The 23,691-nt window shown below is 35.4% G+C and overlaps 1 protein-coding gene across 1 annotated transcript in view; it reads left to right on the forward strand.

Moving 5' to 3' along the window:
* Positions 1 to 19,244, forward strand: part of Rap1b (RAP1B, member of RAS oncogene family) — a 36,198-nt gene extending 16,954 nt beyond the window's left edge. Inside the window, exons 2-8 of the mRNA XM_069988360.1 lie at positions 9,892 to 9,974; positions 10,731 to 10,799; positions 11,813 to 11,869; positions 13,550 to 13,690; positions 15,309 to 15,452; positions 16,275 to 16,391; positions 18,001 to 19,244. Of these exons, the coding sequence (XP_069844461.1) occupies positions 9,918 to 9,974; positions 10,731 to 10,799; positions 11,813 to 11,869; positions 13,550 to 13,690; positions 15,309 to 15,452; positions 16,275 to 16,361 (555 nt within the window). The 5' untranslated portion in view covers positions 9,892 to 9,917 and the 3' untranslated portion in view covers positions 16,362 to 16,391; positions 18,001 to 19,244. The remainder of the gene's footprint in view (positions 1 to 9,891; positions 9,975 to 10,730; positions 10,800 to 11,812; positions 11,870 to 13,549; positions 13,691 to 15,308; positions 15,453 to 16,274; positions 16,392 to 18,000) is intronic.
* The last annotated feature ends 4,447 nt before the right edge of the window (positions 19,245 to 23,691 follow it).

A 23,691-nucleotide genomic window follows, 5' to 3' on the forward strand; every position in this document is an offset into this window, starting at 1 on the left:
TTTAAGAAGTCTCTGAAAATGTCATTTAGGTTATTTTTGTCTCATTTAAACATAAGTAAGTCTTTTTTATTAAGATGAAACAATGTGTTTGCTTTTCAAAAATATTAGACTCAACTATTTTTTTGATCTGCATTTTATCCTAGATATAATGAAAAGTCTTGAAAAATAATCTTTCTCATTCGCTTCAATGTTCTTATGGTACAGTCTGGTGACCATTGGTTTCCTAGTCCATATTTTTTTATGTATTTAGACTTTTCCTTTGGCCACTTACTACTTTCCAGTCTTAATCCTCATATCTATTATACATAGTCTCTTAAACAATCTTTTTATTCGTCTAATAGTTAGACGAAAAGATTTCACTGCATGATGGTTCATTCATGCATGCCAGAAGGAAAGGGATAACGTAGAAGTCCTTTGCATCTTTCCTTGATTAAATGCCCAGTAAGGTTAATGCATTTCTCAGTTGAAGGCATGCTGTGATCAGCTCTTTTTAAAATCTATTGTATTTAAAAGATGATTATAAAACTATCCATAATCTCAAGCCACCATTATGAAGTTAAGGAAAGAATATTTATTTAGATTATCTTTCTTTTTTTTCTTTTTTTTGGGGGGGGGTTAGTTTTGGGGTCTGAACTCTGAGCCTGGGCGCTGTCCCTCAGTTGTTCAGCTCAAGGCTAGCGGTCCACCACTTGAGCCACAGCACCACTTCCGGCTTTTTCTGCTTATGTGGTGCTGAGGAATTGAACCCAGGGACTCATGCATGCAAGGCAAACACTACCACTGAGCCACCTTTCTAACCCAGATTATCATTAAATTTATTACCAAAGTTCGTATACTTTTTTTTACAGTGATTGAGAAGAAATAGTAGATTAAGATACTTTCAAAGTTCTACCCATATTTATTTTTTAGAACCTAGAATGTGTATATATGCAATTATATTTTTTTTTTTTTTTTTTTTTTTTTTTTTTTTTTTTTTTGTCGGTTGTGGGGCTTGAACTCTGGGCCTGGGCGTTGTCCCTCAGCTCTTCAGCTCAAGGCGAGCGCTCTACCACTTGAGCTACAGCGCCACTTCCGGTTTTCTGGTGGTTTATTGGAGATAGGAGTCTCACGGTCTCTCCTGCCCGGGCTGGCTTTGAACCATGATCCTCAGATCTCAGCCTCCTGAGTAGCTAGGATTACAGGCGTGAGCCACCAGCGCCCGGCTTATGCAATTATATTTTATAGTTTAAGAGGGAGGGTATTAGGGACTACCTATTACAAAAGTTAGGAACTTGACAGAGTCCAAATCTTGTTATAAACTTTTTTTAGAATTCAGATGTCTTTGTCTTAGCATTCACTCTGTGGTTAACCATAGTTGACATCATTCCCTAATATCTGCTTCAGGCATTTACATGCTTACTTGGCTGATATAAAGCATCTGAGTGTTCAGTATTTCCTCTAGCTCTCATTCCCTTTTTTTTGATAGACAAGGAACCAGGAAATTGAGAATTAAGTCATTTACTTCAAGATACGCCATTCTTTTAATAGAGCCAAGCCTCTTATATCACACTATAATGTCATTTTGTATAATTTATTGTCTCCTTTTAGAAACAGAATGACATGATCAAATCTTAAAATATTTGGTGCATCCTTTCAGAAAGGTAATGATCAGTATGGTCTTGATAATACAAGAATACTGCAGAGACATTTCACTGATACTACCCCCGCAAAGAACTATATCCTAATTGTATACTGTCAGGTATACCCTATCCTGATGTAAGTGTTACTCTTGCTTCACTTGGAGATGGGGGTAGATTGCAGAGGGACAGAATAAGATATGAGTATCTGAAGAGTTCAGACTGGCAATTACTTTGCATATATTGAAAAACAGTACCTCATAAGACCAACTACATTTGCATTCCTCCACTAATCCCATTTATGCTCCTATTAGTAGGAATCAAAGCCTGGAGTTCTCTAGTGAATCCTGGATAATTCTCTGATGCCCAGAACCAAACCTTAAGTTCAGCCACAAGTTACTTCACTTATTATTGCACCAATGATTTTTAATTACCAGCAGCCTTTTGTTGAAAACAGGATTTGATAGTAGTTCATAGGACTTTTTGTGTATTTTCACCTTAACAGAAGTCTTTTATAACCACCCAGTATAAAACCATTCCCACATTCTTTATCCCCTTTTATTTTTTTCCATACTGCTAACCACATCTTGACATTATTTTTTATTGATCCTGACTTTTCTTTCTAGATTGTAAATTCTGAGAGCACAATCTTTTGTTCATTACTTGATTTTCATTGCCTAGAACAATACCAAATATGTAGTAAGCATCCAAGATGTGCTTATTGATAGAGAACTTTGAGTAGTCTTGATGGTAGGTGTAGTTTATTGGATTTCTTTTTTGGAAATTTATTCTGTTTTTGAAACAAGAATTGACCTCAGTAAATGGTAACCACCAAGTAAAGTTAACCAAGAGTTTGTGGTTATTTTTTTAAATATATAAATCTATCATTCTGTTAGGCTTTTAAATTTCCTCAATGATTTTCAGAATTTTTCTTGTAACTCATTTGGAATTCACATCAGTAATCTACAGTTGTGTCTTGTTAGTGAAGAATACTATAGGTAATCCTGGATGGCGATAATTGAATCAGTGTTTTGGGTATAGCTTTCATATAGTAAACATATTTAGAATAAAACTGCTTGGTTTTTATTTTCTTGAACTCATAATTCTCCAGGACTTTTTGCTTCCTCAAAATCATTATATCGTCTATTTTAATTTTTTTTATTTGATAATACCAAGGCTTGAACTCAGAGCCTCAAGATTTCTTGACTTTCTTACTTGGCTGGCAGTCTACCATTTGAACCAAACCTTCAGCCTGGCCTTTTGCTGGTTATTTTGGAGATAGAGCTTCACAGACTTTTATGCCTGTGCTGTCTTTAAACCACAATCTGTCCAAACTCGACCATCTTAAGTAGCTAGAGTACAGGGATGAGACAATAGCATTCAGTGGTGACTAAGCAACTTATTAAATTAATGAGAAGAACTAGTACAAACAAAGCTACATCCTGTAAAGTAAGTTAAGAAAGTTGTACGATATCTCAATAACAAAATTAGTGAGTTTTGTTGCCCAGGTGTTTTGCAAGAAATAATAGCAAGGTATTGGCTGTCAGTACTTTCATTGATCACATTGGTAGCAGTGACACAGAAAGTAACTCAGATCTTTAAATGTGAATAAAATAAAAGTCTGATGGTTCTATGCTGTAGGCATGTAATAAATTTTGTCTTTTCCTGTGATAAAAGTAAATGATAAAATGCTAAGAATTACTACCTTCCCCCTCCCCTTTTTTTATGCTGGGGATTGAACCCACCTTAAATTTTTTTCAAAGATAAATAGAAATACTTATCCAAGTATTCTGTTTTAGTAGTAGTGGAAATTTTAATGTTTTCACTAAAAGTGCAATTGATTTACCTCATGATATCTTCAATTTCTGAAGAAAAATGTGAATCATGCTTTATATTTAGATTTGTAAGTGCCTGTTTGATGTAGAAGTTGCTGATGAAATATAAGTCAAAAGTTATTCATTCATTGTTTTACATTCTTGTTTTGCTTAACTAGTACATAAAAGAGTACAATAGTGATTCCAAGTAAGAGTTCTACTACACTCTTGTGAGTGAAATTACTATTATTACTTAAAGTCGCCTTTCGTTGACTTAATAGTGCCAGTGACTTAAGAAATTACATTTCTCTTTATTTTGTACATACTATATTTTGCACATACTATATTGTAGAGCTTGTTTTAGTTCTGGAGATAAAGCAGTGAAAAAGTCGGGCAACAAAATATACCTGCTCTATTAGAGTTTACATACTAATTTGATCTCCTGTAATATAGCCCAGCCTTACTATAGGTATTAGTGTCTTCATTTTACCTGTAAGTGAGATTCTGAATAGTTTTATCCTTATTACATTCTGTACTGTATGAAAAAAAAGCAAAGAGTTTCAGTGTATCAAATAATAGTTACTACATCCATCTGAAAAATCTGATTGAAGCTTAAAATTGTGCACGTTTTAAAAATGTTTATTTTTAACCCAAACCCAACACTTGAACAGGAAGGCATTCTTGAAGCTCACAAACAGGTGCTTTTACTCCAACCTTTGACAAACCTCTAAGCAAATGTCAGGCCTTGCTTATTGACCAGAATTCTTTTTTGCTAAAACTAGATGCAACCAAATAATCCTAGAAATAGAATTACTAGTGACTCTGGCCAGTTAGATTTCTTAGCCCAGTCTTAGGAACTTTAGGCAGTTTTTCAAGATGGTTGTAGCAGAAAGTATAAATTCAAAAAATAAAGGAGTTGAGGGTGTGTGTTAGAGCACTTGTTACATGCAACAACACAGGTTTGGTCCCCAGTACTTACAGAAAAGAAATAATGAAATACCTATTGGATGCGCTGGGACTGGGACTTAGTGGTAGAGTGCTTGCTTAGCAAGCATAAAGACCTGGGTTCCTCAGTACCACATACACAGAAAAAGCCAGAAGTGGTGTTGTGGCTCAAGTGATAGAGTGCTAGCCTTGAGCAAAAGCAACTCAAGGACAGTGCCTGGGCCCTGAGTTCAAGCCTCAGGACTGGCCCCCAAATGTCTATTGGAAAATATGTTTTGGTTCACACCTTGACTATTATACTTCAGAGTTCTTAAAATGTGTTAAAAGGAAACAAAGGCCCTTTGGCATTGTTTTTCATCAGTATTAAACAGAAATATTTTGGGGCAAAAGGCTGATTAAATGACTTGTTTGTACCACTTATAAGTGTCCCTTGTTAAAAACTTACTTATTGGAGCCAGGGATATGACAGAGCACTCACCTAGCATATGCAAGGCAATCCCCTATCACCACAAAAAGAGAGGGGATAGGAAGTCAGATGTCTTATTTTTAGGATTGCAGTAAAGATTGTGTACTTACTGTATTTTTCAATTTAAAAAAAATTGAAATTTTTAGGGCTAGCGATGTGGCTCAGTGGTAGGATCTTTATCTAGCATTGAGGAAGCCCTGGGTTACATACCTAGTACTGAGAATGGTAGTGCATGCATTTGGGAGACTAAGGTAGAAAGATCATGAGTTCTAGGTCAACTTTTGTGGCACATGGTAAAACTCTGAAAAAAAGGTGAAATATGATTTGACTTTTTTAGGGTTTAGTGTGGTATTTAGTACACAGTATGTAATGATCAGATCAGGTTGTAGGCATATCTGTCACCCCAGATGTTTATCTTTTCATGTGTGTGTTGGAAACCGAGTACTGGGAATTTTGAAATACAATTGTTGTCAGCCACAGTTACCTACTGTGCTATAGTTGTAAAGTATCTTATTGGTGTGGTTACTAAAATCAAAACTCATTCATAAACATGATTTTAATATTGTCAAATTGAAAACTTCAAATGACAATCAGCTAGTAAATGGATAAAGAAAATGCTATATAGAGTATCCTGAAGTTGGGGATATTTTTAATCAGTAATAAGAAAAAGTAGCAGATTACTTGTAGATACCATAACATGGATGAACTTGATTCTTAGCAACAAGTAACATGTATTCATAAATAACTGAAACAAATGGAGAAGTGTCTCAATCATGTTACGTAAAAATTCCAGGTTAGACATGGTAGTATACATTTATTTGTAATCCCAACTGCCGAGGATGTGAACCACCATTTGAGGCCAACCCCACCAAAAAGGTAGTGAAACCCCCATCTCAACAAACCTGGCATGGGGACAATATTTGTGATCCTAGCCAAGTAGGAGGCAAAAGTAGAAAGCTCTGTCAAAGGCTAGCTCCAGACAAAGGGGAAACCATATTTGAAAAATAACAACAAAAAAAGGCTAAGAGTATACCTCTGATGATAAATAATACCTTCCTATTAAGCCTGAGGCCTCAATTCAAACCCCAGTACCTCAAGTGTGTGTGTGTGTGTGTGTGTGTGTGTGTGTGTGTGTGTGTGTGTGTGTGTGTGTGTGTGTGTGTGTGTGTGTGTGTGTGTGTGTGTGTGTGTGTGTGTGTGGAATTCTAGCCAGGTGTTTACTTGGATAGCCTCTACCCAGCAGGAAGCGAGTGTGTGTGTGTGTGTGTGTGTGTGTGTGTGTGTGTGTGTGTGTGTGGAATTCTAGCCAGGTGTTTACTTGGATAGCCTCTACCCAGCAGGAAGCGAGTGTGTGTGTGTGTGTGTGTGTGTGTGTGTGTGTGTGTGTGTGTGTGTGTGTGTGTGTGTGTGTGTGTGTGTGTGTGTGTGTGTGTGTGTGTGTGGAATTCTAGCCAGGTGTTTACTTGGATAGCCTCTACCCAGCAGGAAGCGAGAGGATTGTAAATTGAGGGCCAGCTTGAGCTATGTAGGTAGCAAGATACTGTCTCAAAAATAATAAATAAATACATAAATACACAAATAATAAATACATAATTTTTTAGAAATAAACTAGGCATCTATGGCTCCCACCTGCATGACTTGGTTACTCAGAATGCTCAAGATTCAAAGCCAATCCACACAAAGACGAGTCTATAAGATTCTTACTGAAATTAACCAGCAGAAAAACTGGTCTGGAGGTATGACTCAAGTAGTAGAGTGCAAGCCATGAGCAAAAAAACTAAACAAGAACATGAAGACCTGAGTTCAAACTGAGTTCAAACCTGAGTTCAAACACAAATGTTTACTCTTTATATTTAATATTTTCAGCATGATGATGAGTCAATTGTGGGTTTTTTTGGAATTTTAGTGCATTTATGTGGTTATACATTACAGCCAGTTTAGTTTTAGAGCACTTATAGTCACCAAAAAGATTCCCTGTGCATACGTGTAGTCAGTCAGTTCCGCAGATGGATGAGGAATTGGGTGTTTCATGTTTCTGTTGGAGCAGTTTTGGACAGATTTTTTTTTAATCTTTGTACTTTTGTTTCTTATGAAACATTCTTCTTGTTACTTCACTTGACAGTTTGTACAAGTGTCCTCATGCGCAGGCTTCCATTTCTTAGAAAACAATGACCCTTGGATCTATTTTCTCTACAGTATTTATAAGCTTCTCTCAAAAGTCTCAGCCACTGTCAGTTTTCTAAGTTACCCATTTTCATTTTTACATTTTCTACTTCAAGTTTGAGCCCATTAGCAAAAAAAAAAAAGATGCTTCCTTTTGCCAAAACCATTGACTTTATGCCAAAATATTTGTTTTATTTATTTATTTAGTTATTTATTGTCAGTTGTGGGGCTTGAACTCTGGGCCTGGGCATTGTCCCTCAGCTCTTCAGCTCAAGGCGAGCATTTTACAAGTTGAGCCACGGCACTACTGGTTTTCTAGTGGTTTATTGGAGATGAGAGTCTCACGGACTTTCCTGTCCAGGCTGGCTTTGAACCATGATTCTCAGATCTCAGCCTCCTGAGTAGCTAGGATTATAGGTGTGAGCCACCAGCACCCAGCTCAAAATATTTTTTGAAAGTTTCCTAAAGTAAGTTTATTTTGTTTCCTATTGAGTTATTTTTATTTCAGTTACAAATTTCTATTGGGGTTGGACGCAAGGCAGATCATGAAATGGCAACCAGTGGGTGAAAGCTGGTCTCAGACAAAAAAAGAACCAACCAATCTACCTTTAAAGAAAGACTTAAAGTAATTTATTTCTTAAGTAGGTTCTTATTTCCTAAATTTCAATTTTTAAAATAAAATAGATTATTTAGGTCTCTTGGTCTTCTATCTTGCTGCTTCCTGAGATTTAGGGAAATTCTTAAATTAATTATTGTAAGTCAATCATTTAAATTCAGTTTCTGTACATCTGCCTTCACGCTAACAATTCAGGGAGGCCATAGAACTGTTCCTTTCAAAAAAAAATCTCAAGAAAGGTAGTATATTTCACTTGTAAAGGGAAGGAGAAGCAACAGAGGCAGAAGAGTTAATGGAAAAATGCAAATAGAATGATTCAAGAAGTTTTTCCAAAGGTTGGAGCAAGGAAGAATATCCTAATTATTTTTATTTTGAGGTGCTAGAAGAGCAATTGAAGAAATTGGTTACTGAATAGTATTTTTGTCTCATAATCTTTCTGTAGTTACTGTTCCTTTTAAAGTATTGATTATAATATTTGAAAAATTGGCTGTAAGTCTAGTTGTTCACTCAAGAGTTTTGTCCTTAGCTATGTAAGTCCAAGAATTAAGGTTACATTGAGAGATTATTTAAAAAATAAATACAACTCGAGTTCTCAGAGGAGGTTGTGGCTTTCAGTGAAAACTCCTGACAAGAGGTTATAATAGTTAAGAAAAAAAATGCCTTGGAATAATTATTTAGGAAAAGGCACTTTGAAACTTTGTGCGTGATAAAAATGTATTTTTTATGAGGATTTTGGGAGGCTTTGGGGAAAAGTGGGGATTACTTGTTTAAGGGATTGGTGGTACTGAGGTTTGAACTCAGGATCTCAAGTTTGGTAGGTTTGGTCTCTGTCACTAGAGCAACATCTCCAACCAGTAATTTTGTAAATGACATCTCACACTTTTACTCATGCTGGCTTTGAACTACCTTCCTTAGGATTTCAGCTTTCTGAGTAGCTATATGTTATCAACAGTCTCACAGTGGTTAACAGACTTAACAAAATGATTATAAATTAATGAGTAATAGCCACTATTTCATCTTTTTTTTTTTTTTTTTGTCGGTTGTGGGGCCTGAACTCGGCCTGGGTGCTGGCCCTCAGTTCTTCAGCTCAAGGCAAGTGCTCTGCCGCAGTGCCACTTCCTGCTTTTTCTGCTAAGGAATCAAGTCCAGGGCCTCATGCATGCAAAGCAAGCACTCTACCACTGAGCTACCTTCCCAGCCCCTATTTCATCAAATCACTGATAGTTATTTTAGACTTTGTACACCTGATTGTTTCTGTTGAAACTACTTAACTCTGCTGTGATAGCATGAAAGGAACCATAGACAGTACAAAAATGAAAAGATGTGATATCTTGGTTTTTTTATTTATTTTTATTGTTAGTTACCTAAGTCAGGTAGTAAGTACATTTCTTTTTGAACAGTATCACCTCTTCCTGTCTTCAAGTTTTTCTCCCATTCCCCCAACCCCACAAGTTGTATAATTCATTTTCAACATAGTGTCTAGTGAGTATCACAGCTTTATCCCCTTTATCCTCCCCAAAGCATGCAAAACAAAATGTACAGAAATAAAAAATAGCAACAAAGGAGAAAAACAAAACAAATTTAAATACAAAACAAATCTCTTGTTTCCATTTCTTGAGGTTTATTTTGGTAAACATCATTTTATATGATCATATGTACATAGCTGTTGAACCTTTGTGATCCTCTCCTAAGAGCATCCTCCTTTGGTCTTTATTAAAACTTAATGTTTTGGGCAGGGTCTCACTATTATATCCTTGTCTGGCCTTGAACTTGTGATCCTCTTGCATCATGCTCCTGAGTCCTAGAAATCCAGATATATGCCACTATAATTTGCTGATTTGCTTGCAGTCTGATCCTATCCCATTTATCTTTCTAGAGCACTAGGTCAGTAGTGATAGGGATTTTTTTGTTCATAGGGATTTGTTTGTTCATTGGGTTTATCTCTACTGCTGTACTTGTGGTTTGTGGTTTCAGACAGCTTATAGGATATTTGTGTTTTCAGTTCTTCTTTTCAAGAGGAATAGACAGGTCATTTTGTAAGTCAGTAGAATACACTCTGATGTTATTCACCTTTTTTTCTTAACATTTTATTCCAGTTGAAATCAGACTGAAAGCCATATCTATAATTCTATAATAAATCTTCTTATAGTGTTCCATATTAATATAGTCTAGTAAACATTTTAAATCTACTGGCCTTAAATCTGTTAAAATCAATAGAAGCACTTAAATACTGAGGCTTTACTGATGCATTCTTTTTTTTTCTCTAACAAGGTACTCGGTTTTGACAAGTTTGCATCATGCGTGAGTATAAGCTGGTTGTTCTTGGCTCAGGAGGTGTTGGAAAATCTGCTCTGGTAAGTCATTCTCACTAAACTTAAGCTTTACATTCAGAGATACTCTTTTTCTGTTGAATTTTAAGTTCTGATTATTTTACTTTGTTATGGTGAAATCCCATATTAACTTTAGAAACAATGTAATTTTTAAAGAAAAATTATAATATTTTAATGTAATGTTTATGCAATTTTTTATAATTGTAGTAAATGGCTAGTATGAGTGTGTAGTGTTAAAGTATGGCAGATACAGTTTTGACACAGTGAGAGGATATAAATAGGTATCTTTTTCAGAAACAAGTGAATTTTTTTTTCAATTAAATTTATTTGTAAGAGGCATTCTCATGGCCATATTTTCAGGATTTAGGAATGATATAGCAAGAATGAAGAAACAATTTGGTGTTAGAGAGGGTTGGGGAATGAGAAGAGAATTAGGAGAAATTCATTTTGGAAAGTATATAATAATGTGAGTCTTTTTTCATTTGTATATAGAGTAATTGAAAGATATGCTGACTGTTTATATGTGTATATAGTACATAAAATAATAATGCCTGATGCAATATAAATACTTTGTGATTATAAGAAAGTCTACATAACAAGTACAAATACATTCTGGTTTGTTAAACTTCTTCACCTTCCCCCAGTATTTTTTAGCCTTGGTTTTTTTTAATCTGAGGGTGTGGAAACCATAGATACATGAGGGTCAACTGTAAATTAAAGTTTATAGCTTTAGGTTTGTTCTTTTCTTTAGAAGGATAATGATGTGTTAATTTTTTTCAGACTGTACAGTTTGTTCAAGGAATTTTTGTTGAAAAATATGATCCTACAATAGAAGATTCTTATAGAAAGGTATGTATTATGTTAACAAACGTTCTTATTTTAATGTAAATACATGTTTTTATTTTCATAATTATTGAATGTTGCATATAAAGTAGAATGAAGAGATAGTTAATTAGTAGGAAAAGTTCATAATTGATTACATTTTTACCAGTTTTAAGCGAATCATAAAGACTTATATATACATACTCAGAACTTTTAAATTTATCCTGATCTCTTTCCTTCCTGGATTGGAAGGTGATACACAAATTACAGGGCCAGGCCATCCACTGAACCTCCTAGAAAGACAATTTCTCACAAGCTCCCTGGCTTTTTTCCTTGAGATAAGTATAAAGAAGTCTCTTTAATTTTTCTTGTTTTTTGTCTCCTTGAGTCATCGTCAATTTTGTCCACCTTCACAGCGTATGACTGAAATACTATGCAGACATTTTTAATTTAGTAGTGTGAGAGTTGGCTCCTATCTTTATGTAAGTAGCCAGCCTAGTTTCCACTGTTGTGCAGATATTGTTTTCATTCTTCCCTTTGTGCCAGAAAACTAGAAATTCCTTCCTTCACCCACATCGTAACTTTGCTTTCCTAGGAAATACCATGTGAATAGAAGTAATCAGGATACATAATCTGTTTTGTAGTTGTGTCACTTACTTTGCCACCCGTTATTTTATTTTGATATGGTAAGGAAATAGTTATCTAGATAAATGAAGGCATATTCAAAGTAATATAGGAGAATTATGTGATAGAATCACTACTACTTTATTGAATTTACTGATGATTTTATTGAGTTAGGCTCATTTCTTTTTTATAATTTGTGCTGAGTTATTCATAATGAAACTGAATTTTGACTGAACACATTGTTTACATTTACTAAAATTTGGGGGTCTTCAAACCTTATGGCTTAGTTATTTTTTTCTCATACTTTGCTAAAGTATTACCTGATACTACTTTAAAGTTGATATATCTCAATATAAGCTTTTAACTCTATTTAAAGTAGTTTTGCATACATGATTTTTTTTTTACCTTTTTCTTAGCAAGTTGAAGTAGATGCGCAGCAGTGTATGCTTGAAATTTTGGATACTGCAGGAACGGTATGTAAAACAAATTTGCTACAGATTTTTACAATATTTACTTACTAATGCAGTTATTCTTTAGGCAAATACTAGTTAAGCTTAAGTACTATTTTATTTCTTAAAGCTGTTTTTCTTACTCTCTTGAATTCTTTTCATAAAAAAGAATATTATACTTTGTAATTACAGTGGATCACATTGAAGAATCAATTAAATTTATTTTTAATATTTTTATAGTTTTACAAGGGGTTTTAATTTACCATGTCAACTTATGCATACAATTCATCTTGATCGGTATTATCCCTTAGTCATTCTCACCCATCTATCCCAGCCCCACCCATCTCAAGTGACCTAGTTCCATTTTCACATATGAAGAAGAAAATTTTTAATCAAAATTTCTCATGTTCTCACTAAAAATTTTTAAACACTCTTTCTGAATTTCATGTGAAAAGTACTTGGTACATACATTTGTATCTCACTGGCAGTGTAAAATGTTCTGATTGATCTTTCCTTCTCCAAAGTATTAATAGTAAAATGTTTTGAATGGTATCTTTCCTTCTCCAAAGTATTAATAGGTCAGTTTGTTAGCTCTTTTATTACTATAATAAAATTCCCTAGGCAGGATAACTTTATAAAGAGCTTTATTTTGGTTCTCAGTTCAGGAGGTGCAAACTCTTAATAGTTAAATACAGTAGTAGCCTTCTTCCTGCCAGAGTCCTGAGACAACCCACAGCATGGCAAGACACAGGGAATGTGCATGTCAGTGTCTGTCCCTCTGCTGTATAAGGCCACTAGGATTCAGAGAGGTTCTACCCTAATGACTAATACCAGTAACTTTCCAATTACTCGATGTGAGTATAGTTTCTACCTTCTTGCTACTCTTGATACAGGAAAGCCCTAGAGGATACTCAAACTATATCTAAACCATGGCAACTAACTACCTTTATGGATATCCAGAAGTAAAGAGAAGATTCTGGGTATCCAGTATGAATTTTGGTGGTGGTGGTGGTCGTCGTAGGGCTTGAACTCTGGGCCTGGCCGCTGTCCCTCAGCTCTTCAGCTCAAGCTAGTGCTCTACCACTTGAGCCACAGTGCCACTTACAATTTTCTGGTGGTTAATTGGAGATAAGTCTCACAGACATTCCTGCCTGGGCTGACTTTGAACCATGATCCTCAGATCTCAGTCTCCTGAGTTGTTAGGATTACAGGCATGAGACACCAGCACCCGGCTTAGTATAAATTTTTTATTTTTTATTAATGTTTAAGTGCCTCATATGGGCCAGGTATGTGTTCTAGCATTCTAGAGCTCATAATCTAGTGAAGTTACCAGTATGGAATAAAGGTAAGATAACTTGCCTGATAGAACAGAATTGATGGAACAGGAAACAGGAGTTTACAAGCTATTGCAATTTTAGGGGTAAGGTTAGAGTGTTTTATATTAAAGGGTGCTACTAAGTAGCTTTTGGAACTAGGACATTTCTGTTCTGCTTGAGAATGTTTATTGTATATAGTTCTTTGGTGCATTGTTTTTAAATAAAAACTTACTTCTTAAAATAATTTTTCAAATCGTATTCTTGCCACGATCAATAATTTTTTAAAATGTTGCAAAGTACTACAGTATTCTTTATTAAGCTGTAATTATAGACTAAAAAGTTGGCCAATCAGCTGTCAAACATTTTGTTTTTAATCTTTCTTTTGTAGGAACAATTTACAGCAATGAGGGATTTATACATGAAAAATGGACAAGGCTTTGCTTTAGTTTATTCCATCACAGCACAGTCCACATTTAATGACTTACAAGATCTAAGAGAGCAGATTCTTCGAGTTAAAGACACTGATGATGTAAGCTGGCTTTCCAATAAATGTTTATTTCAAACTCCTTATAATGGTATTCAATTTTAAGGTTTAAATTTATACACAATTTAAAGTTCATATGTGAAAGGCTTTTTAAAAGTAAAAAAACACACCTTTTATGCATAGACATGTTTTCAAATATATGTCATATGGAAAATGAGAAATTCCCTCCTTTCCCTGTCCTAGGAAAAGTAAATGTTATACCCTGCCTATTTTTAAACTCTGCATTTTGTGGGAAAGGAAGGAAAGGCAATAGGATGCAGATGTTACTAATAGAGTGAATAATGTTCTGGCTTCATTTTTGGTAGATTTGTAGCATTTTAAAATAAATATATAAAAGTATATATAGCAATTATGGCAGAGAAAAAATATATAAGGTTTTTAAAAGAAGACAACAAATACATTAGATTCTGCTGTTAACTTAGGGAGTCTTTCAGAGTGTACCATACTGAGTTTAACTCTATAGCAAACTTCAGAGCCATTTCTCATTGTCTGTGACAGTGATTCTCAAAGTGGATTCTGCATCAGAATCAACAATGAACTTAATTAAAACATAGATTGTTGGCCCCACCTTCCACAGTTTCTGACTTTTAGCAGAGTTCAAGAATTTTTACTTCTTCTTTTCCAGTTAGTGTTGAAGCTGCTGCTTTGGGTACCACAGAACTACTGGCTTAGCCAGGCTCAATAGCTTATATCTTACTCCTAGCTACTTGGAGGGTAGAGATTGGGAGGATCTTGGTTCAAGGCTAGCCATGTCAAAAATTTCACAAGATTCCATCTTAGCCAATAAAAGCTAGGCATGGTGGCATATGCCTATCATCCCAGCATATAGTATATTTGATTATATCTGATAGTGAGAGCTGAGATGCCCCAGGTAAGTGCTGCCTTTTCTACACATCAGAAACAAGGGGACTGTATGTATTTGGGGGAGACCTATTTCTGTCAGTTGCATTAAAACCGTATTTAGTAAATTCCTGGTGGCTATATCCTAAAAAAAAAGTTTGGTTTTTTTGTTTGTTTGAATTTTTTCCAAATGTACAGAAAATTGATTTAAAAGTTGTCAATAGTGCTTTGGTAAAAACAAGTATTACTTTCTCCTATAATGTTTTTGTAAAACTACATATGCCACAAGTGACCAATCACTTGATATTTTTAGTAAGCATACTTGATGTTTATGCAGGAAGAAATTCTAGCTAATACAAGACTGTGTGAGAAATTAAAATTTCTACTTTAGAGGCCTTTCAGATTTCTCCTTTTTATATTGTGCACTTAATGCAGTAATCAGTTGATAAATATCTATAACTCACCAAAAACCTTGAAGTTGATTCAGACGTGAAACATTTTAAAATGTTGAAGTATATTGGGTTTTTTTTTCACTTAACATATATAATTTTCAACCTTCCTTTTACTTCCCTTTGCAAATACCCTTTAGTAGCTCCTTTAGAATATAAGGTAATGGAGAATTTTATAACACATTACTAATTTAATGCTTTTCTTTAACATTATAAGTGAAAGTAATACTTAAAGTTTTAACTCCAAATTCTTATTATTTGACTTTGTGTAATGTCCTTATATATTTATTTTACCTTCACAAATATATTTTTAGGTTCCAATGATCCTGGTTGGTAATAAGTGTGACTTGGAAGATGAAAGGGTTGTAGGAAAGGAACAAGGTCAAAATCTAGCAAGACAATGGAACAACTGTGCATTCTTAGAATCTTCTGCAAAATCAAAAATAAATGTTAATGAGGTATGATTAGATATCCTTAAGATAGCCTTGTATTTGGAATAAAGCATTTAAAATTAATGGGTGGCTGGGCGGTAGTGGCTCATTCCTGTAATCCTAACTAATCAAGAGGCTGAGAGGATCACAGTTAAAGCCAGCCTAGGCAGAAAGGTCCCCATGAACACTCTTATCTCCAATTAACTACCAGAAAACTGGAAGTGGCACTGTGGCTCAAAATGGTAGGGTGCTAGCCTTGAGCAAAAAAGCTCAGGGACAGTGCCAAGGCCCACTAGTTCAAGCCCCACAACCTATAAAAAAATAAATTGAATAAAATTAATAAGGAAGTATGTATGTAAAAACAGTTCTGTTTTGGTTTCTTTATTATATACTGATACAGTGAAATTTCCAGAAAAGCAAAGCTAATTGAAAGTCAGCATGGGGAAGACATACTCATGGAATATATGAAGGATGTTAAATAAAAGATTTATGATTATTGAGGCTTAAAGTAATGTTGTATAACAGAGGTTTATGGGAAGATTTGAAAAAGTGTAAAGAATGTTTTTCTTTGTATAATGTTCTAATTGAGTCAAATAAGATCATCGCAGGTCCTTCAACTAAGTACTTATTTAAGGAAAACAGCTTTAAGCCTCCCAAAAAAAGAAAACAACAACAACAAAAAAAAAACCTTGACACTTTTAAGAACTGATTTTATTCTCTAACGTCATAATTGCTTCCTGGGTATTTATTTATATCCATGGAAACTTCCATTTTTCATGGCACTTTTCATTTTGTCTTTTTTTTTTCTTTTCCTTCCTTTGAATTAAAAACATAATAATATGTTTTCAGATTTTTTATGACCTAGTGCGGCAAATTAACAGAAAAACTCCAGTACCTGGAAAGGCTCGCAAAAAGTCATCATGTCAGCTGCTTTAATAAATTAAATGCATTGTAGCTCTGAGCCAGGTATGTTATCTTGCTTCTAACTTTAATCACTCAACTTTAGTAAGAGCACTGTGTTTTGTTGTTAATTCTAAAGAAAGTAACTGTTACTTTTAGGATGTGATTTATTGCAATACCCTGTCCAAATAATATTTCACTGGGTGCTGGTGACTAACACCTGTATCCTGGCTACCCCACAGACTGAGATCTGAGGATCAAAGTTCAAAGCTAGCCTGGTTCAAAGCCATCCTAGGTAGAAAAATCCAAGGGACTCTTATCTGCAATTAATCCACAAAAAAGTCAAGTAATAGCTTGAGTTCAAGCCTGTTAACTGACCCAATAAGCTGATTATGTACGAATGCCCTGGTGGGATATGTGCTGTGTACTCTGGCAGAGATGGAAAAATCTTGAGTTACAGGCTAGCCTGGGCCGAATAACAAGACCCTCTCTGTGTTTAAAAAAAAAAAAAAAGTAGAATATGATTAATGAAATAAGAAAATAAATCCAGCATACCATAGTAGAATAATGAAAACCTCTAACTTGTTTACCACATGTCCCAACACTCTTTAATACTGTATATATGTTAATTAATTGAAGTTTAACAACTCTGAGGCAAGAGTTACTCCCACATTAGAAATGAGGGAAGGGAACAGAGGCAAAAGAAGAGTGTTACTTTGTTGAAGCCTTTCAATCAGTAACTAGCAGAGCCAGAATCTGAATAGGCTGGCTGGCTTGAGTCCAGGTAGGAACAAGTAAAAGTTAGCCACGTTGGGGATAAAGGGTTCCCCAAACAGGGAGAACCACCAGTAACCTAAGATGTGAGCAAAAAAAAAAAAAAAAACAGAGCATATAAAGTTTTATGTAGATTAATAGTTGTAATGAAGTCAATGCCTAGCATATAATAGATACTCAAGGTGGTAAATGAGTTCCAAGCTTGCCTGGGCTGGATAACATTTGTCAATGAACTATTGACTGTAAAGCAGTAAAATGTCATGAAATAAATTCCTATTTGTCTACCCCACCCAATTGACTCTTCAGCCATTCTTATTGGAAGCAAGGTCTTAATTTTTCGATCTAAGTATCTATTATTGTAAACAACAAGACCATTCATTTTTTTAATATTTCTATTTTTTAATCCTAACTCTTAATAAGGTTGACTTGATTTAGCATTTTAATGTAATTTCTTTTTCCTGGCAGGTAATGCACAGACATTTTTTTGTATCTAAAATTTTCATTTGACTGGCTTTCAAAAGAGTAGCCAAGGGCTGGGAAGGTGGCTCAGTGGTAGAGCACTTGCCTTGCATGCCTGAGGCCCTGGGTTCGATTCCCCAGCACCACATAAGAAAAAAGAAAAAAAGCTGGAGGTGGCACTATGGCTCAAGTGGTAGAGCGCTAGCCTTGAGCTGAAGAGCTGAGGGACAGCACCCAGGCCCAGAGTTCAGGCCCCACAATTAGACCCAAAAAAAAAAAGAGTAGCTAAGTAGATTTCATCTTTTTGGAATAAAGAAATAAAAATGTCTTTGCTATGAATTGTGGTACATTGTCATTAATGTAATAACTAGAATAAGAGTGTGTAGTATATTGTGTTGCTATTTCCTTGGTTCTTTAATTACTTTTTTTTTCCATTTGGTAGGTCTGAAGAACTGTTGCCCAATTCAACAGTGCCAGCATTCCAACTTTGTTAAACCTACCAACATCTTAAATGGACTTTCCTGTGGTGGTACCTTTAAGAGGCGGATGAAAGCTACTATATCAGTTTGCACATTCTAATCACTTTCCAGTATCACGAGAGATTTTTACTTATATAATAGTCCTACAGTATGCAGCTGGTAAAACCAGAGGCTACATCCAGTATTACTGCTAAGAGACATTCTTCATCCACCAATGTTGTACATGTATGAAAATGGTGTACTGTATACTTTAACACATCCCCATTCTTTGTATTGGAGAGTACAATAATGTAAATCCTAAAAGCACCACTATTTTAGCATAATAAAAGAAAGTCCAAAGAGCTCCTATATAGACTACTCCAGATAACTTCGCTTCTTTGATACTTGTAGCTTATTGTAATTTTTTTTAAAAAATTGAAGGTCATTATCATTGTATTGTACAAAATAAGCGCTTTGATTAACACAGCTATATAGTTTTTTTAATTTTTCAAAAACCTGTGGAGACAGTGATCTTGTCTTTAAAATACAATAGTCCTTTCAGTATAATGTCTTAGATAAAGACGTTGCCTTTAATATCTGTTGGGAAGGAAATGTCCAGACCTTTCAAATCTTATGATGTTTTTTTCTTTTTTGTTTACATAAGGAACAATGTTTATAGTTGTGTGTACAGTGGGGGTCTACAACAAGAAGTGTATATTTTCAAACAATTTTTTAATGATTTAACAATTTTTGTAAATCATTTTCAGGCTTCTGCAGCTGTAGATTCTCACTGTGAACCCCTTGCTTGCTCATGCATAAGTGTATTTGCAATACCAAATATACAGGTTTAGTATTTTTGCCTGTTAGTGATTGTTTCCCATGTGTAACGTTTTGGTTGAGATGTTAAATGGTGGACGAGTACTGTGGATGTGAATGTGGGAAGTAATTTTAATCATGTGTAATTGGTCACAAGGCCTAATTTGCAGTAACTATTGCTGTTTTATTTAACAATGCCTTGTTGCTTTGTATGCATTAACGTTTGGGTGTAAAGATTGTGTGTCTATCCAACAGGGAGCCACAGTATTTAAATTGACCAACCTAATGTTACAACTACTTTGAGGTGGCCAAATGTAAACTAAAAAGCCTTAATTAAAGTGGTGCAATTTTGTATAACTTAGCATCAGTAGTTCAATAAATTTGGATTGCCATGCAAGGGCTTGCATTATAATTACTTGCCACTTGAATGTGTTTTGTGTAATGTTTTAACAGTGCTAGTAAATAAATATGGGTTTACCTTCTTTTTAAATGTAACAGGTGTTATTTTACACGGTGTGGTTTCGTAATTCAATGAGTAAACCAGCCTCATTAATTACAGGAAAAATAAGTGATAGCTATCAAGGAGTTTTCTAGTATTACTTGTATGTCCACCTAACCACTTTTCGAACTGTTTTTTGAGAAAGAAATTTGGAAATCAAACAATATTACTTATGAACAAATACTTTTGAGTAGTGTTCAGTAGCCCTTTAGGGTAGGATGAGGAAGAAGGATAAAGTTTTCTGGTGGATGCTTTTAGAATATGGAGCTTTGAGTTTTTGGTTTGGGGTTTGTCTTTAATTTTTTTGTTGTTCCATAGTGGTGGTGGTGTTTGGTGCCAGTACTGGGGGCTTGATCCGAGGACCTTATGGTCTCACTTTTTCCACTGATAGCCAACACGACCACTAAGCTACGACTCTCAGCTTTTTACTAGGATTTTCCTCCCCAGGCTGGCTTCAAATCTTTATCCTCAGATCTTAACCTCCTGAGTAGTATTGCAAGTGTGAGCCACTAGTGCCTGGCTTTCCTTGGCTGTTAAATAAGGATGATAATAATATTACTTCATAGGAGTTATGAGTGAAGTGAATGCTAGTGGCTGTCCTTTCAGTTGGTAGTTTCTCCCTGATGCAAATAGGTAGGGGGATGTAATGTGGCATAAGGTAGCATCTTCTCGTGTACAAAAATAGAAGTAGAGCCAGGCACTAGCGGCTCACACCTGTAATCCTAGCTGCTCAGGAGGTTGACATCTGAGGATCCTAGCTCAAAACCTTCCCACACAGGAAAGTCTGTAAGAGTCTTCAGTTAACCGCCAAAAAGCCAGAAGTGGAGCTGTGGCTGGAAGCGGTAGAGTACTAGGCTTGAGCAGAAAAGCTCAGGGAAGGTGCCCAAACCCTGAATTCAAGTCCCACAACCAACAACAACAGCAAAAAAGAGTAGCCAGGCACCACTGGCTCACACCTGTAATCCTAGATACTCAGGAGGCTGAGGTCTAAAGATCACAGTTTGAAGCCAGCCTGGGCAGGAAAGTATGTGAGAGACTCATCTTCAGTTAATCATCACAAAAGAGGAGGAGCTGTGGATCAAGTGCTAGTGTTGAGCAAAAAAACAGGGATAGCACTCAAGTCCCAAGTGAGGCCCAGGCCTCAGGACTAGCACACACACACACAAAAGTAAAAGTGGCAACACTGATGCAGATCATGTGTTTAGATGAAATGGTAGTAAAATAAAAAGAAGATAAGCTCCTGTTCAGATCCCAAGAATAGGAGTAGAAAGTAGAGTTTTTGGAGAAAACCAGAATCCTTGACAAAAATTTTTTTAACTATTGTGGTTGGTTGGGAGTACTAAGATTTGAATTAAGGCCTTGAGTTTGCTACACTGCCACTACCACTTAAATGAAATTTTTTAAATTTCATTTATGAAATTAAAGCTTTGCCTTTTATTCCAAGTTACCTCATCTTTAGATGTGGACAACAAACTTAGGGTCAGTGTTATCTTAAATTTGGGTCTTCATTGAATTAGATCTGTGGTATTCTCTTTCCTTTTAAATCTTAGAAATGTAAAATAGTTAATCTTCCTACCACCCTAGAATTCACCAAGTGTTCTAGGGCTTGTCTCAAAAATAGTAAGCCTTAACCTTGTGATTTGTAAGACTAAAAATATTTATTAATTTGTTCTATAACTTGTTGCAGTACATCAGTACTGTGTTTTGTATTTTATGAATGCTTGAGACAAATCCAGTACATTGGGAGAACTAAACAAATAAATGTCTTTAACTGACTATTGATAGAAAAATGCATGAGTCCATTGGGTGTACTGATGCTGCTGATGCATACCAAAAGTGGCTACTAAACTTATTGATTATGACTCATACCTGTAATCCTAGCTATTTGGGATGCTGAGATCTGAGGACTCCAGTTCAAAGCTAGTCTAGGCAAATTAATCTAAGATTCATCTCCACTTAACCAGCAGAAAGCCCAAGTTGAAGGCGTATGGCCCAAGGGGTAGAAGCCAGCCTTAAGCAGAAAACGCCAAGTGAGCATGAGGTTCTGACTTTAATCTCCACTACCAGTACACCAAACACACAATCTAATAGGGCTGTTTTCTAAATGCCAAAGGTTTGTTTTCTAAGTATTTGATTTTAACATATTTTGAACTTAACATTAGTTTCAGTGACCTATAGTTCACTGATTTTAGGAAGTGTTATGTCTAACAATCAATAAATGCATTAAGTTTTCAAAGTCATGTGTTGGGCACCTGTTGACAGTGCTTAGAGATAAAGCAGGAACATTCTGTCCACACAGCCCTGTTGTCCAATAAGCTCGACGTCTGTTACTGTCCCAGAGCTTTCCATTTGGGACTATTCATTTTAGAAAAGCACACATTATTTTCATATGACCAAAGATTTTTGTCATTTATAGGCAGTCAGCAATTTTTCTCTGAAAGAGTATGGAGAAAAAAACTTCCTGTTTGATTTTCCATAGAGTGACATAAATGAAATAAATCATCCAAATCCTGCATTTGGCTCCAAATGTAGAGCTTTTCTGAACACAGCATAGATCTTACAAGGTCTTTAAGTCAGAAGGTTAAAGCAGTCTTTCAAAAGGCAAACCTTAAAAAGCCTTTCATGTTTTGTCACCTGCCAACATCGCCCGTTCAGATTTCTATTTGTAATGTGAACTGTGTCCCTTCTGAGCTCTAATTGCAGCTCTATTATTGTCAATCTTTTTCAATCTGCCTGACTTGGAGCCAGGGGAAGTGGAAAGGAGTAAATGATAGGATAAACCCAGTTCCCAGTAATGAGTCATTGGTGGGAAGTACTAAACTATCGAATCAATAACTCATATATGACAGTTCATGCTCTATTATTAAGAGCAACTAACTAGTACTAAAATCCTTTGCTTTAAAATACTGGGATTGTTTGATATATATATTCCCAACCATTAGGTTTAGTCGAAAGTTAACAGGCCAGTGTTAATTATTAGATTCCTTGAACATCAGCAATGGAGAACTGCATGTTGGGCAAAAATAAATAAGTATCTTTCTATACCAAAAATGGAACAATTAGAAGGATGTGGTATCGAGTGGGTAGTTGCCACGCGCCCTCTGCTGTACCAGATGGAAGGAATTCAGCTAAAGCAATGGATCTGACAGTGTGCGAAAGAGCCCTAGATTAGGTCATGGTAGAGCTAGAGTTAACTCCACTTGCTTGTAGTCCTTAAGAATGAAGTGTCTCAAAGCTTTTAGAAGCTCCAGGTGATGAAAACATAGAAGCTGTATTTCTAGACCTTTAAACTCAACTTTGAGTCAGGCAATAGTGGCTCATGGCAATAATCCTAACTACTTCAGAGGCTGAGATCTGAGAATCATGGTTCAAAGCCAGCCTGGCAGAAAATTCTTGACTCAATCAGCCAAAGAAAAAGGCCAGAAGTAGAGGTGTATTTCAAGTGGTAGACCATCAACTTTAAGAGAAAAAGCCAAACAAGCTCAAAGCCCTGAATCAAGCCCCATTATGAGCAATACATCCATAACATATACATACACACATGCATACATACATAAAATCAACTTTGATTATTCAGAGCATACCAAATTGATGAAGGGAGTAAATTTTTTAAATGGGGAATAGTAATGGAAATAGCACGAGCCTTTTACTTGACTAAAACTTTGGTGAAAGTTTTAAAAAAAAAAGTGTTTTGGGGTTGCTACCATAAGTGAGAAGAAAAACTCAAGGAACTTCTAAGTCAGTAACTTAACTGGTTAATGGCTTAAAAGCTGGGGCTGAAGAAAATGAGATGTCTGATTATAATAGAAACTTGGTAAAATGAAGTTTATATGGAGTAACATTTTTATGTATATTTCTATAGATAGCCAAATTTGAATGAGCAGTTGGCCTCTGGAGTTTCTGATATAATGGGAAAGAGCTTGTCACAAGTAGGAATGACATTCTCATAAAAAATAGACATGAAGGAAAAAAATAACTGGTATAAGTGGGCTTGGCAAAGGAAGAACTGGATTCCAAAGTGCTTTTACAAGGACAAGGACAGAAAGGCAGACCAGTGCGGTGCTTGGCACTACATCCTAGGTAGCCAGAAGCAAGATACTACATTGTTCCCCTCTACTTGTCCTGTACCAATATATTAGTCTCTAGAAATTGTAATTTATACCTTCTTATAGTCTTATTGGTAGTAAATTGGTTACTAATCTAAGAAGGAATAGGACAGTTTTGGAAATACTTTACTACCAGATATGTATATCTGTGCAGCAACTAAGAGCCAATGCTAGCAAATTTCCTATTCAAATTCAGCTGCATCTAAGGCTACAGACCTCAAATACATTTTTCAGACACCTTTTAAATAATGTGA

This window comes from Dipodomys merriami, unplaced genomic scaffold, assembly GCF_024711535.1.
Source record: "Dipodomys merriami isolate MVZ:Mamm:240054 unplaced genomic scaffold, mDipMer1.0.p SCAF_10, whole genome shotgun sequence".
Lineage (NCBI taxonomy): Eukaryota > Metazoa > Chordata > Mammalia > Rodentia > Heteromyidae > Dipodomys > Dipodomys merriami.